The sequence below is a fragment of the Ptychodera flava genome, chromosome 17, assembly GCF_041260155.1.
Source record: "Ptychodera flava strain L36383 chromosome 17, AS_Pfla_20210202, whole genome shotgun sequence".
In the NCBI taxonomy this organism is placed as follows: domain Eukaryota; kingdom Metazoa; phylum Hemichordata; class Enteropneusta; family Ptychoderidae; genus Ptychodera; species Ptychodera flava.
In genome coordinates, this window is record NC_091944.1 from 25587969 (window position 1) to 25602830 (window position 14862).

Genomic DNA, 14862 nt, shown 5'->3' on the forward strand with positions numbered 1-14862 from the left:
TTACAACGCTATGACCAAAAGCTTTATATCTTCTGCATACCTCAACGGCGTTATTGAGCTCTGTCGCAAATGTATGTACATGTAGGGTCGGACGTTCTTCTCACAAGCTTGTCCAGTTCACAAGTAATTTGACTATTTATACAAATCACGACGCATTTCATATGCTTTAGTCTATTAAATCACAAGCAACGATTTAACTTAGCAAATGAAGGCAGTGCAATCTTGGCTTGTCAGATAACTGCAAAAACTAATGCCTATTATTCCTATATTTGTCGTTTTCCCCAGCTATTCGGGATTTAATAGGCGAGGAGCAGAGAAGTACAAGAATGACCTCATAATGCAATTTGGAAATGCCACAGTCTACACAGAAGCTTTTGTTTACCCAAGTCTGAGAAACACTACCTTCCGAGCACAAGATATACACAAGTCTGTGAACAGCGATGTAATATTCGCGTATAGACGTCACATTTATTCCATAAGGAGGTTTTATGGCAACAAGTATGGTATTAAAGAAAAGGTTGCGTCATCAGGCGAGTAGAATATTGATTTTGATAAAGCGTTGATTGACACAACTTTAAAGAATTAAAACTGTAAACCGAGTTGAAATTATTGTGATAACTACCTGATGATAAACTGTGGAAATATCCTCTCGATTACTACTTCTTGATTTTTGTGATTGAAAGTAATTTACACTCATGGGCACACTGAACAATGATATACTTGTTCCTTTCACCTTTCTACTTAACAATTCAAAGTGATACTTTATTTAACTATTTTCTGTCGTGACATGATCAAACCAAATATGGAATAAATCATATCGTCAACAGGAAAAGACGAAGAAATTATTTAGTAATTTTACAAAAAATTCTACAACGATTACTTTTATATTTATTATTATTTTAAGAAGGTAGAGTAAAGATATGGACATCTTTTCTTGTCATTACATAATCCCCTTTTGTATTGCTAATAATAGAGTTCCATCCTCTTTGCAGGGTTAATTCTGTTCTCTACAGCGTTGAGTTTCTGCGACGAAGTTCATCTTTTTGGATTCTGGCCTTTCTCAGAAGACCCAGACGGCAAACCCCTTCACTATCACTACTACGAAAAATATTCTTACATGAGGCAGTCCCACAACATGACTCAAGAGTTTGAAGTGCTTGCAAATTTACATAAAAAAGGCGCGATACGATTGCACGTTGGAAAGTGTGACAGTTGATGTTTACTAGCAACCGACCTGGACAAAATGATCGATATGCGCTTAGCATATTTACGTATATTGACATATATGGAACACAAAATTAATTGCATACGCAATGTATATCTTTGTATATGGAACATTCCAATACGTTGATATACGTAGCGTATTTCTATGCAGGAAATGAGTATACGCAATGCAGATCTTTGCACATTAAGTGTATACAGTAGTTTTGCATTTTATTAGTATACGTACTTGTATAATTAACGTATTTGACACATGTACAGCATCGGTATATGTGCATATATTGTTGTATATCAAGCATTTTGCCCAGTGCGACAGACATATTTTGAAAAACTTTTAGCCAAACGTTTACAAGCTCCCTGATTCACTCTACGTATGTTCGGATATAGAAAAGCAGAATGATATGTCTTTTTTTCATTTTTTCACGGCCATGAAAATTCAAGCATGCCTTCTAGGGGAGCGTAACAATTTTTTGCTGAACTATTAGAAGGCAACATGTGGCCAATGTACTGCTTTGTTCACAAATATCAAATCAAAATAAATGTGAGTCTATTTGGCAAAATACTAAATGTTTCCCCTGAAAAATCTAGTTATATTGTAAATTTATATATGTTTGCCAATTTATGCAAATGCATTCTGCTTGAAGATGGAGGTGAAAATTGCTTGTGTTTACGAGAAATTTGATTTTTTGAATTTCATCGAAAATGTTGATACACTAGACATGGTAGGCCTACATGTATTCTTTGAGAAAACTATGACCAATAGTTTTCTAATATAAAGCAAGCAATGTCTGTGCATTAAGAGATGTTTGTTAAGTGATACAAATATACATAAATTAGGATAAGAAGTCAATGTACATGTGTACAAGGAATTAAATTTGATTTTTGAATTTCGTGAAAAATTAAAAAAATCGTTATTCCATTATATATGGCAGTTGTATTACCCCTATTTGTAACAATCAACCCTATTTATAACAAAACCTAATTTTTAAAGATACTTTGCCATATTTGTTGAAATCATAATGAAATATGCATTGTTGTATGTTTTGGGGCAATTTTCTTTTTTGTCCTTGTCGAAACTCATTTTTTTCTAAAACTGCTTTAGTTACAAATCGTGTTGATTGTTACAAATAGGGGTGACGTGTTAACCCTTTTTGTAACAATCAACCCTGTTTTTAACAAAACCTAATTTTCAAAAAAACATGACCGTATTTGTTGAAATTTTGATGAAATATGCATATTTGTATTTTTGGGAACGATTTTCTCCCTTTTTTTTCTGAAACTGCTCCTTTTCTGAAAATGCTCGTCAGATTACATTTCGTTGTGCAGTTCCTAGGGATAAGAGGCCTACTCGTAAGATATAATCAAGTCGTGCAGATACATGCCAAAAGTTTGTTCCGGGGCAATATTCACCACATTGGGGCACAAATGTCAAAAAATCTTGTTTTCTGACGGAGTTGACTGTGACAAATAGGGTTTACATGTCAACCCTATTTGTAACAGTCAGCCCTCTTTGTAACAAAAAATAACCCCACATAGGGTTGATATGATTTCTGTCAGAAAACAAGAATGAGTTTCGACAAATCTTGATGAAATATGCATATTTGAAGTTTTGGGAACGATTTTCTTTTTTTTTCCTTGTTGAAAATCATTAGGTTTTGTTACAAATAGGGTTGATTGTTACAAATAGGGGTAATACAGCAGTCTATGAGAAAAATATGATTTTTCCAACATAAACCTGGCAGTGTCTATGCATTTATAGACACTCGATAAATTTAGGGAATAGAAGTGAATATATGTACAAGAAATTTGATTTTAGAATTTCTGTAATAAAGTTGATTTAGTAGACATGACAGTAAGACTTGGTTATAGTCGGTAAATAAAAAAAATAATTTGCAACAGGTTTTCTTGTGTCTCCCCTATTTCATACAAACCTATTCGAAATTGCAGAATTTGACTGCCTAAGTCAGGTTTTTTAAGCTGTCGAACGTGTTACCATCAGGTTCATTGTATGAATGTCTTTGTGAAAAGACGGGAATGAAACGGAAAACTCTAGCACGTGAAAATTTGTGTTGAATTTTGGAGCATGATTATTGCTTACTTTCGTTGAAATCCCATATTTTGGTTTTGGATGCATGTGTCCCGCCGCGCATCCGCGTGGACGAAAGAAGAATTTGGTAGCAAGGCATAGCCGGACAAATAGACATCTTCGTTGCCATATTGACGGATCCGCTGCTTGCACTGACGTACACCGACAAAGGAACGGATATTACTTTAAAACGTAGTAAATCTCCATGATTTGTAATGAAAAAAAAAGCATGCGCAGAAAGTGTTTCAAAACTGACGGTATATAATTTACCAAGAAATGCAATGGTAAAAGGGGACATGACGATAAAACTGACAGAGAAAGTAAAGTAAGCTGTCGATCTATAGCACCACTATACAAAATAAGAAAAAAATGGGAAAGCAAATGAGTGACAATTTAATGATATCTGTGACACACGAACATCCTAGATACCACATGCGCAAAAACAGGTAAACAAGACTCACAACATAGAATTACGAATAAGCGAATCTATGTCATCCAGCTGTTTTAAATTGTAAATCGTAAATGTATTTCCAATACACACACACACTCACAACACACACACACACACACACACCTACACACACACACACCTACACCCACGTCCCCCCCCACACACACTGTGACACACACACACACATACACACACATATATATATATATATATATATATATATATATATATATATATATATATATATATGTGTGTGTGTGTGTGTGTGTGTGTGTGTGTGTGTGTGTGTGTGTGTGTGCGTGTGTGTGTGTGTGTGTGTGTGTAACCCCGGTTACGAAGTAAGTCACATGATTTGATCTTCCATCCCATCTGACAGTTAAGTAATCAGATGGAATTCCTTGATTGCCGTTATCTCCAACATTGCACTGCGAGCAGACAGATACTGCGTGGAGTGGTGTGATTGTGCGGGCAGAGACTCGGTCTAAGGGAATTCGTGGTTGGTCTTTTTGCATGGCTTATGAACTTCTAGGTAGGTTTTCACATTTGTTGCAATACTGAATTTGTAACGTGTTTTCATGGTGTATTTTTTGAAGTTGGAGACCACACCCATTGTGAGGCAGATTGGAGAGGCCATGTGCTTTCCCAATTGGACTGTGAGCAATTCTGAATCTCAAGCTTCCATAGTAATAGATTAATTTCTTTAGTAGTTTTGTACTTTTTGTTTTGATTTTTGAATACCAATAGTTCCACAGAAAATGAACTTCTTCAACTTGACATAGTGACTAGAATGGCATTGCCATACCATGGATTAAGATCCAGTTGATATCACGATCTGCTGACTTAAAGAGCTTATGTAACTTGTAAGTGCTCTTCTCTTTTTGCATGGCTTATGAACTTCTAGTTTCCCAACATACCAACCCATTGACGGAAGCGTTTGGACTGCTAATGAGTTAATCCCAAAGGAGAACTTTCTGGAGGACGTTTTGTGAATCAGTTTCCCACCCGAACTGGAAGAGGTTACATCACGGAATTTGTAACCGTAGCAACAGGATCGACGTGGACTCTGAACCCTGAACAATTCTGGAGAGTGTCTATTATGTGAACACTGTAATTGATACGAACTTTGATAGGGACGTGTCTAGAGTTTCTGAATGTTTAAACAGTATTGCCGGCTAATCATTGTAGACTTTTTTATCATCATTAGTGTGTAGTAAAATAAACCTCAACGTTAAACTGCAACTCAAATTGTACAATAATCATTCTTTCCTGGTTTGTTGATTGCGTAATATGAACTTGAGTCCAGGTTTAGTTGACCGACAGTTCAGCTACCTTGGTTACATATATATAGGTATATATATGTAACCAAGGTATATATAGGTATATATATATATATATATATATATATATATATATATATATATATATATATATATATATATATATATATATTCTTCTTGTTGTGGCTGTTAGATCAACGCCAGTTTTGACTCTTTTATACATTTCTTGTTGGCAAGTCAAATATAGATTTTGAACAAGTTATTAAAATTGCTCCCCATTAATGTTGGCGTCAACCGCAGAAATTCAAGCCCATTGCTACGATGGGCCTAAAATCTTCCAATGTTATCACAGAAAAAATGCCACAGCCATCTCTCACAACAGTCTGCATCTGATTAAAGCAGACAATGATCTTCTTAAACCCGTTTCCATCCAAGCTCAAGCCAAGCAATCGCTACTGCGATGAGGTCAGTTGTCGTCCTGTTGACAAACCAGGGAACGAATGACTGGTCTCACATCATTTCCTTTACCCAACTCTGTACAACATTTCTAAAGACATTTCTACTGCTTCGAGACATGTCAGTTGTCCATTGTCATCATTTGATACAAGTATGTTGCGTTCTCACCGTCTATATTATTTCCAACATATCATTGTCCACATTTCGAAGGCAAGAAAACCCCACACACATAGAGTTTGTTTGTTTGTTTGTTTGGGTTTTTTTGGGGGGGGTTGGTGTTGGGGAGGTTTAAATCAACCCGGCCCGATCGACGGCCCGGGCGATTCGAAACCAAGAAGCAGCGAATTCCGAAGGCGAGCTGGTTTTCGTTCTTAAACCGCGGTCCCCCACAAACTACGTGACGAATTACGAAGCCCTTTTCCCAACTAGGGCGCAATATTAGATGACTGTTTGTTAAAATGATTCAAAGATTTTCTCCTATACCGACGTTAACTCACAATTTTAACTGAAATTTTACTTATATCATCATAAGTGTATGTGTACTTTCTGGTACAACGTATATGGATCAGTCACATGGTTTAGCACTGGCAACCATACTGGTTTTTGCAATTTGTGAAAACCTACGATAACCACGGAATAATATTGCAGCCAGGAACTACACCTTAGCTGTGGTTAATAAACTTATCAATTTTGGGAACATTTAATATGGATAAAGGTTTTCTTACATATATAAACGCATACATGTATTTGTTAAGCTGTCTTCCTTAGCCAACTCACCAGTGAACCGTGGACTGCCTGGACGACGCGGCTTCTTGTAATTGGTTCAAAGGACGGAAGACAGCCCCTGACTTGAAACACTCCATGCAGTGGGTAATCATAACATTAGGGAACTGTAGCTTACGGCCATGTGACACATACAAACACAGACACTGAGTACTCCTTAACATTATACGTTCATGTCAGATGCTGGTATAGTTATCTTGTACTTCTGTTATATCATACCGGTGTCTGTTCCTCAATGGGAATATTTAAGTACTGGTGATGTCACTGCCAGAGCGCCCCCACAGCTTTGAAGTTTGCCATCTTGATTATAGCTTTCGAACTGAACTTCACCAAGGAGAAGTTTCGTTGAAGATTGAAGTGTATATGCTGGATGACCTTAGGCTGGAGAAACCATTAGCCTTCCAGTTTGTCTTGATCGTGTGACTGAAAACAAACAGGAAAATATAAGTATTAGGTAGGACGGATGACTGTACTTGTTGAGATCATCATTAATCATTATTACACCTCACTCATTCAGCGTTCACTGCCATTGGTTAAACACGACTACGTGACATGTAAAAGAACGTGACGATGCCCTCTGCGAACGTGATGATGCCCTCTGCATTTGATATTACATTGATGACGTCATTTTACTTACTGCGCCTCCTTTCTGTGCAAAACAAATTGTCGTTCGCTTGTTCTGCTTGTTGTTTGCAGTCGGCAAATTATGGCTGCGAAACGCCATGCAGAGCTGTCACCGGCACAGTTAGACGATATTTTGATGCAAGTAAACAGCAAACGAACGAAAATGGCAACAATGAATGCAATTTCTGTGTTCAGTGACTATGCAAGCAACAAATTTGGATACGCCACCGAGGAGATCGGCAAACTTCAGCGGCAACCCTAGACTCAGCACTGACAACATTTTACGCTAAGGTCCGGACTCAGAAGGCGAACTGTACTCGAAGAAGTCTTTGTGTTTTTGTTTCTTTGCATGTTTGCTTGTTCGGTATAATAAAAATAATAACACATGAGAGCTAGGGCAATATCACTATTTTTTGTCTGCCCTCGGGCTGGTGGTCATGATCGAAATACTGATGATGCCCGAGCCGTAGGCTCGGGCATCATCAATATTTCGATCATGACCACCAACCCTTGGGCAGGCAATAAATCGTGATATTGCCCTCGCTCTCATGTGTTATTATTTAACTACCTAAAACATTTACAATCGTTAGGTACAGGTCAAGTCTGTGGTGAGATTGGCGTGGTAAATTTGAACAGTTTATTTGGCAAGTATATCAGTTGAATTGGACTTAAATGTCATAAATCTTGGCTAATTTGATGGTGAAAATTGGTCCGTGTTCTAACGACCGTGCCACGAATAATGAAAATGGTTTCCATGTTTGTTCATGGATAGCGTCAATTCAACTTGAAGGGCGAATGTGCAAAGGTATAATGTCAATGTCGGAGAGGTGTGCAAGTACTGGCTGGCCCCGTTTGTTTGGCCAGTCATTTAGATGTAAATTTTGCTCCAATTTATGGTCAGTTAAATAAAGACGGCATTGCTAAGCTCAACAGACCACAACTAATACGTGCAAGGACATCTTTTAAAGATCTCTCGCGAACAGGAGATTGAAGTATAAAATTTGGCCTACATGAAATGAAAGCCTTCACGATGTCAGCTGTAACTCAGAAGTGTACCTATAGAATAGCATTATGACTGTTGTGTTGTCGTTGAAGCCTTTAAATGATTCAAATCCAATACTAAGGAAGGCGAGAGACAAGGGACAAAGGTTTCTAAGTTATGAAGGCGACGAACAGAAAGAAAATCGAACTTTTTTATTCTCAAGTTGTGTCGTCAAAAAGTAAAGTAATATATCGATAATCTATTAAATAGAATAGTAATTAACCTGTCGGCCAAACGGTTATTCGACTCATCATTTATCATTTCCCTAATTGAGGGCCAATCACGCTAAGGTCAACTTCTCATAGTTCTTCTACACGTTTCGTATGCGGGCTTGGCGTTTCTAATCCTGAAACTCCTCTGCTTTGGTTGTCATCTATTACTCTATTCAATTCTAGAGGGATTGTGTGCTCTTAGAGGTAGCTTGTGCCTCGAGGACAGATGTCGAAATCTCAAACTTTTCCAATGTTCTCCTGATCTACCACTTGTGGGGCTCTGTTTGAAGCTCTTGGTGTGAGAAAAATGTTCACTGTAGTTTTTCGAAAATCTAAATTTTGAAATTCATTGAGATAACACAGGGATAGCGGCTAATATGGATAACACGATTTGAACTAATTTGGGATAATTGGATGATGATGTTATATCAATTTATTCTAAAAATGTAATCTCATCTGCTTTTCTTTTTACATTACACATTTGTTTTTATGAGTAATTTGTAATATTGCAACATTCAGCTACAGAGCACCTAACACTTTTGAGAAATTTGAAAAATATAAATATCCAATTATCCAAAATTAGTTCCAATCGTGTTGGATTTAAAATATCTGTAAATCTTGAGTAATTTGTTTCTCTAGTACCAAAATTTGGACGGCGATCACGGATATTATGTTTGATTTTGACAGAGAATGGTTGAAAGATTTCTGGAGGAAAGTTTGAACGATTTTAAGTCTTTCATTGTTGAGGCACATACTACCTTAAATATCATCTGTCACACTTGCCGACGATCGTTGCGTTTGTTAAGTTATGTAGGTGATGACAGAGGTCAGTTGCTGCCATCGATGTGAACTATTATTCAGCTTGGATTAGAACGATTCAAAGTGTGTTCATATATTTCAGTGGTACCTGTGAAAGCTAAGTCATTGTGAAACGACAGGTGGTTTTGCAACGAGGGCTTGAACTCCTTCCCCGGGGCGTTTTGTAAGGACCTCAAACCAGTTGAACAGTAGGACACGAAGAAAACAAAGGAATAACCGTTCATATGTTGATAATAGTGCCGTACGACTGTGGATTTCAAGCTTCACCTTTGGCAACGACTCGCGTTAATTAGCTCCTACAAAACGAATTTGAAGTCCACATAATCTTACAAGGCAGTCAGCAAGTAGTACAGCGAAAGCAGAAGTCATCGCTCTTGATGAGGTAATGTATAGATGACAGGGGGATACACGGGAGAGTGAGTAAGCAAACATCAGGGGCCGCAATGGTGAATGTTATTACAAATGCTCACATCAAACCTTCTTTTTTTAAGTCCCTAAAAACAATCAGTTTCTATACACTTTGATGTTTGTGTTTATCGTCATACATTTGTGTTCCATCAAGTTCGCTATGTAGTTATTTATGGTTATAAACGACAAGCCAGGGCATTTGGTTGCCAATGTAAGACCTCTGGGATGAAAATTGCAATATTTGGCGCTTCGCTCGATGGTTATTTCTCCTATTTAAATATGCTGATTGTCACCCCAGGGGTCTTATATTCACAACCAAATACCCGAGCACACCGTTTATAACCTCATTATAATATGAGAAAGTTAAATACCAGTCGACGATATCGTTATATTACTTGGAGCGCGAAGTTGGGACGTGGGTTCAGAAGCCTAACTCCAACACAAACTCTACAAAGAACGTGTTAGAACGCGCGCGCTTGCACAGTTGATTCCATGCGATATGGTAATGCAACGCATCGATTACACATTAACTTCAAGACTTTAATAGAAGAAATTTAAAAAATGTTCTTTTTTCATCGCCGTCTCTGCTTGTACAAACTCTTCATTCGTGAGTTCATCGAACTGCACCAGACTAAACAATCAAAATTGACCTCGACACGTAGACTTGTCCAGTGTAATGGCGCGTTGAGTTCTCAAGAGGCTGCTCGAAATATGCATGAGCTTACAAATTTTAAGCTGGTCTCCTTGTTAATATAAAGCCTTGCTCCAGCTTATCAGATTGAAAGATACTATCTGAGCCTAATATTATATACATTAACTGAACACTGATAATAACATGGTGGACGTTGCCTTTAGGCCTCACATATAAAACAGTCATTAACATACGATACTGCCAGGGTGCATAAATTGCCCTCAAACGTCATCAATTGTGAACGAGACTGTTGCGTAGAAACTCAGTGCTTTCACCTGTCGATAATGTGTGTGTACACACCTAGCAAGCCTCGACGACTCATGCTCTTTGTCATTTTTTAAAAGATCCTCGAAACACCTGCACTGCAGTTTGGTATTAAACATGATGATGCATATCGTTCATGTTAAAGACTTGTAATATTGTGCTAGAGACACATGATATCCATGTGCGTAGTAATAGGATGTGTACTTTGTGTGCAGGTGTACAACAAAAGGCCTTTGTTCAGTTGTCGGCATTACAATTAATATAATGGATGTAAAGAATCAGAGAAGTACAAAGAATCAGAGAAGTGAAAATACTTGCCGTATTAATGAAATATGCTATAATAGGTTTGACACGGAAACACACCTGGAGACGGCTTTCAGTATAACATCGAGGTATTTAAGAACTGAGTCTATGTAATTTAGGAGTTCAAACTGCCGGCGTTGATAACAAAATGTCAACATTGCTTGAAAGTACAAACTTGCAGTTTTGCAGGTAGATGATCGAAAGGGAGAGCATCTGCATTGTACGAATTCAAATTACATATAAGTAAATGCAAAACTACCCTTCATCAGCACGGCAGTGTTGCAGCTCAACCAAATAGATTGACTGTTGTAAGACGATATAGTGCCAGGTTCATGTCGTTCGCCTGGATATTAATACCCCATTGTGGAACACAAATGAACTGAGACGCTGCGCTGGTCAGAGCGTAGCTAAGTTTAGGTAAAACTACACACATAGACTTGAAAACAAATCTAGTAAATACTCAACCACCAGTGTTGAATAATACCCCAGTTAACTCATTATTTTAAGCCGATGACCTAGTCTTAATCTCTACTTAAAAAGAAGGTCTGCAGAGGGAGTTAAATACACTACACACATTTTGCTCGAATTGGAAACTTGATGGTTATTTACAGAAAACCCAAGCAATTAATTTTAATAAATATCCTTTGATAGATAAACACTTATTTAACTATGGTAGTACATGCATCAAATCTCTTAAGAGCTATACATACTTAGGACTGACAATTAAAGCAAATGGTAGTTTTAGTGACACAATTACAAATTTGGCTGATAAAGCAGCAAAATCTTTGTATAGTTTAAAAAGGGTTTTATTGCACAACAAAAAGATAAAATTTTCCCTACATCTATTCAAATTTTTCACTTAACCTGTTTTACTGTATGGCTCAGAGCTTTGGGGACAAGATTTCATGGATTACAAGAAGTGGGATAAATCAGCAATTGCACATTAAATTTTGTAAGAACATTTTACAGTGTATAGACAAGCTTGTAATGCCGCTGTGAGGGCTGAACTAGGACAATCCCTACTTCTACTGGAGATCAAACTTAATATTGTTAAACACTGGCTTCATATCGTACAACTGCCACATTGTAATCTTGCTAAAGAAACTTTTCTGGAGTAAATGGTAAACAACACTAACAATAGATCCTGGTTTAACTGTTTAAGTGCTTTAATCAAAGACAATGGAATGGACTTTCTCTTCGATAAAGCTCCATCACTTAAACACCACAAAGTTATAACTGGATTAATGAAAACAAATTTAACGAACAATTATGAAGTCTTTTGGAAAAAATTGATCACTTATGAAAATAGTAAACTAAGAATGTATGCCAAAATAAAACGTAATTTTAGATTAGAACCCTACTTAACACAGTTACAAGGTGAGAAAAGAAAATTACATACCAAACTTCGCATTAGCAATCATGATCTAGCAATTGAAAAAGGGAGACACACTGGTCAAAAAACCCCAATTACTGAAAGATACTGCAATGAGTGTAACACCAACAGTATTGAAGATGAACACACTTTTTATTAGTCTGTCAGAAACACAAAATCCAAAGAAAGAACTTTTTCAGTAAAATCAATTTCCCAAACGACAATACTGAAAATCAGCTTATTTCTCTACTAACAAAACAAGAGTTATCTTTTAATAAACAACTTGCAGATTATATTTTTACTTTATATAAACAAAGAAATATCTAATTATATTTATTATTAGCTAATATTATCATACTGTGATACTTTATCTTTATTGAAGAAAATTTGAACTTATTTTTGTATCACACTTTTATTGTCACAATTGTGACGTAAATCCTATATTTACAAGCAAGCCATAAAAATATTATCATTATTATTATTATTATCATTATTATATTTTCAACTGAAGCGTTGCCTTATCGCATGTTTTCGCGAGTAATGTTGTTTTTCGTAGGTTGCTCAATTATTTGGTATACCTATAAATTTTTCGGTTGATGTTTGTCTTTTTACCAATAAAAAAAGGAATGAGAATACTAGTTGTTATGTTATGATCTTGTTGCCAAGGAACAAGGAACGTCTTTTTTCAATACGCAATTTCCGCTGACACGGAGATGATTTTTCTTCACTTGTTTTAGCCTTTATTGGCTGCACCGGAAGGTTAGCTGTTTTCCCTTTTGCCAAGTCGGCCAGAACAGCCAACTTTGACCAGTTAAGTTCGAGAATCTAGGAAAAGGTGCTAAAAGCGTGAGATGGATATATTGACGAGATAAACGTTGAGAACGGTAGGGTTAAGAGAGGTGTGACTGGTCCAACCTGTTCACCTTCTGTGTGGGGAAAAGTTGGAACATTCGATTCAACCGAATGTACAAAGGTATAATGTCAACGTGGGAGAGGCACGTATACATATACTGGACACGCCCCGTTTGTTTGGCTTGTCATTTAGATTTAAATTTTGCCCTAATTTCATGGTCAGTCGAATAAAAGACGACCGTTGCCAAACTCAACAGACAAGGGTATCACAATATACGTGCACCGATACCTTGCTCGCGAACAAGAGATAAACGTTTAAAATTTGGCCCACATGAAGTGAAAGCCTTCACTGTGTCAGCTTATTGTATCTCATAAGTGTACCTGTATGACTGTTGTGTTGTTGTTTAACCGTTTCCCTATTCAAATCCAAGATTAAGAAAGGGGAGAGACATAACACGCAGGTTTCGAAGTTATGAAGGCGACGATCAGAAAAAAAGGGGAATTTTTTTATCCTCAAGTTGTATGGTCAAAATGTACAGTAATATAATGGATAATCTCTCATGTAAGTAGAATAGTAATTAACTCGTCGACCAAAGAGTTATTTGACTCATCGTGTATCATTTCCTCTAATTGAAGGCCAATAACGCTAAGACGTGGTACAACATTCTTAATACTCTTTCATTTCTCATAGTTCTCTACGTTTCATATGCGGTCTTATCGTTTCTAATCCATTGGTAGTTAGTTATATATCACTATGTTCAATTCTAGAGAAATATGTGCACTTAAAGGTAGCATGTGCCTCGGGGACAGATATTTGGACTCTTAAACTTTTTGAATATTTCCTGATCTACCACTTGTGAGGACTCGTTATAGAGCTCATGGTGTGAGAAAATGTTTACCGTCATAGTTTTTCGAAATCGAAATTTAGATTTTTCTTCATAGGGATAACACAGGGCTAAATCTTGGATAACTTTTCTCTAGTACCAAACTTTGAACGATGATCCCAGATTTTTTATGCTTGAAAGATCGCTTAAGGAACGTTTGAACATTTTAAGTCTTTCACTTTTGAGGCGAATATTTCAATATTATCTGCCGCACTTGTCGACGGTCGGTGCGTTTGTCATGTTATGTAGGTGGTGACAGGGGTCAGTTCCTGAACTACTACTCAGCTTGGATCAGAACGATTCAAATTTTGTTCCCCTATTACAGTGGTACCTGTGAAAGCTTAATAATTGTGAAACGACAAGTGGTTTTGTGACGAGGGCTTGAACTCCTTACCCGGGGCGTTTGGTAAGGACCTCCTACATTGAATGATTTAACATATGCTTACATCAAACCTCAGCATTTATACACTTTGATGTTCGTCTTTATCGTAATACATTTGTGTTCCATCAAGTTCGCTGTGTAGTTATTTACGGCTTATAAACGGCAAGCTAGAGTATTTGTTAGCGATATAATACCTCTGGGGTGAAAATCAGTATAACGGAACAATTATTTTTGATACACTGTTTAATTTCAGTTCATTCTGTTTGTTGCGTCATGGTCGAGTCTGCGCTGAACAAAGATTGATTTTAGAGGTGATATGCATGGGGGAGGGGGTGGTAGCGTATGCTTGATTTCATTGCGATATAACTACCAATAGAGTGTAGGTATGCTGATTCAGAATTAGGCTTGATTGGATTTTCGAACTTCAAAACTTTCGTTTAGACAAAGGGGTATTGAGCCAAATTGTTGCTTTTACTGTGCGCATATTTTCATTATCCACGGCCCCTAAACCAGCCGTTGAGTTTATGAAGTGACATCCATCACGCTCTCTCTCTCTCTCTCTCTCTCTCTCTCTCTCTCTCTCTCTCTCTCTCTCTCTCTCTCTCTCTCTCTCTCTCTCTCTCTCATTTGTGAACATGAAAATACGGAAGTCATTGAAGTCTTTTCTTGCCTTCGCCGGATTAGCACATTTCATAATGGTACTACATTTAGCCGGTTTAAGGACGGATATGATCA

The 14862-nt window shown here is 37.2% G+C and overlaps 1 protein-coding gene across 1 annotated transcript in view; it reads left to right on the forward strand.

Annotated features, from left to right (window-relative positions):
• Positions 1-3095, forward strand: part of LOC139115873 (CMP-N-acetylneuraminate-poly-alpha-2,8-sialyltransferase-like) — a 50252-nt gene extending 47157 nt beyond the window's left edge. The window contains exons 6-7 of the mRNA XM_070678275.1: positions 286-530; positions 993-3095. Coding sequence (XP_070534376.1) covers positions 286-530; positions 993-1216 — 469 coding nt within the window. The 3' untranslated portion in view covers positions 1217-3095. The remainder of the gene's footprint in view (positions 1-285; positions 531-992) is intronic.
• Positions 3096-14862: the final 11767 nt, after the last annotated feature.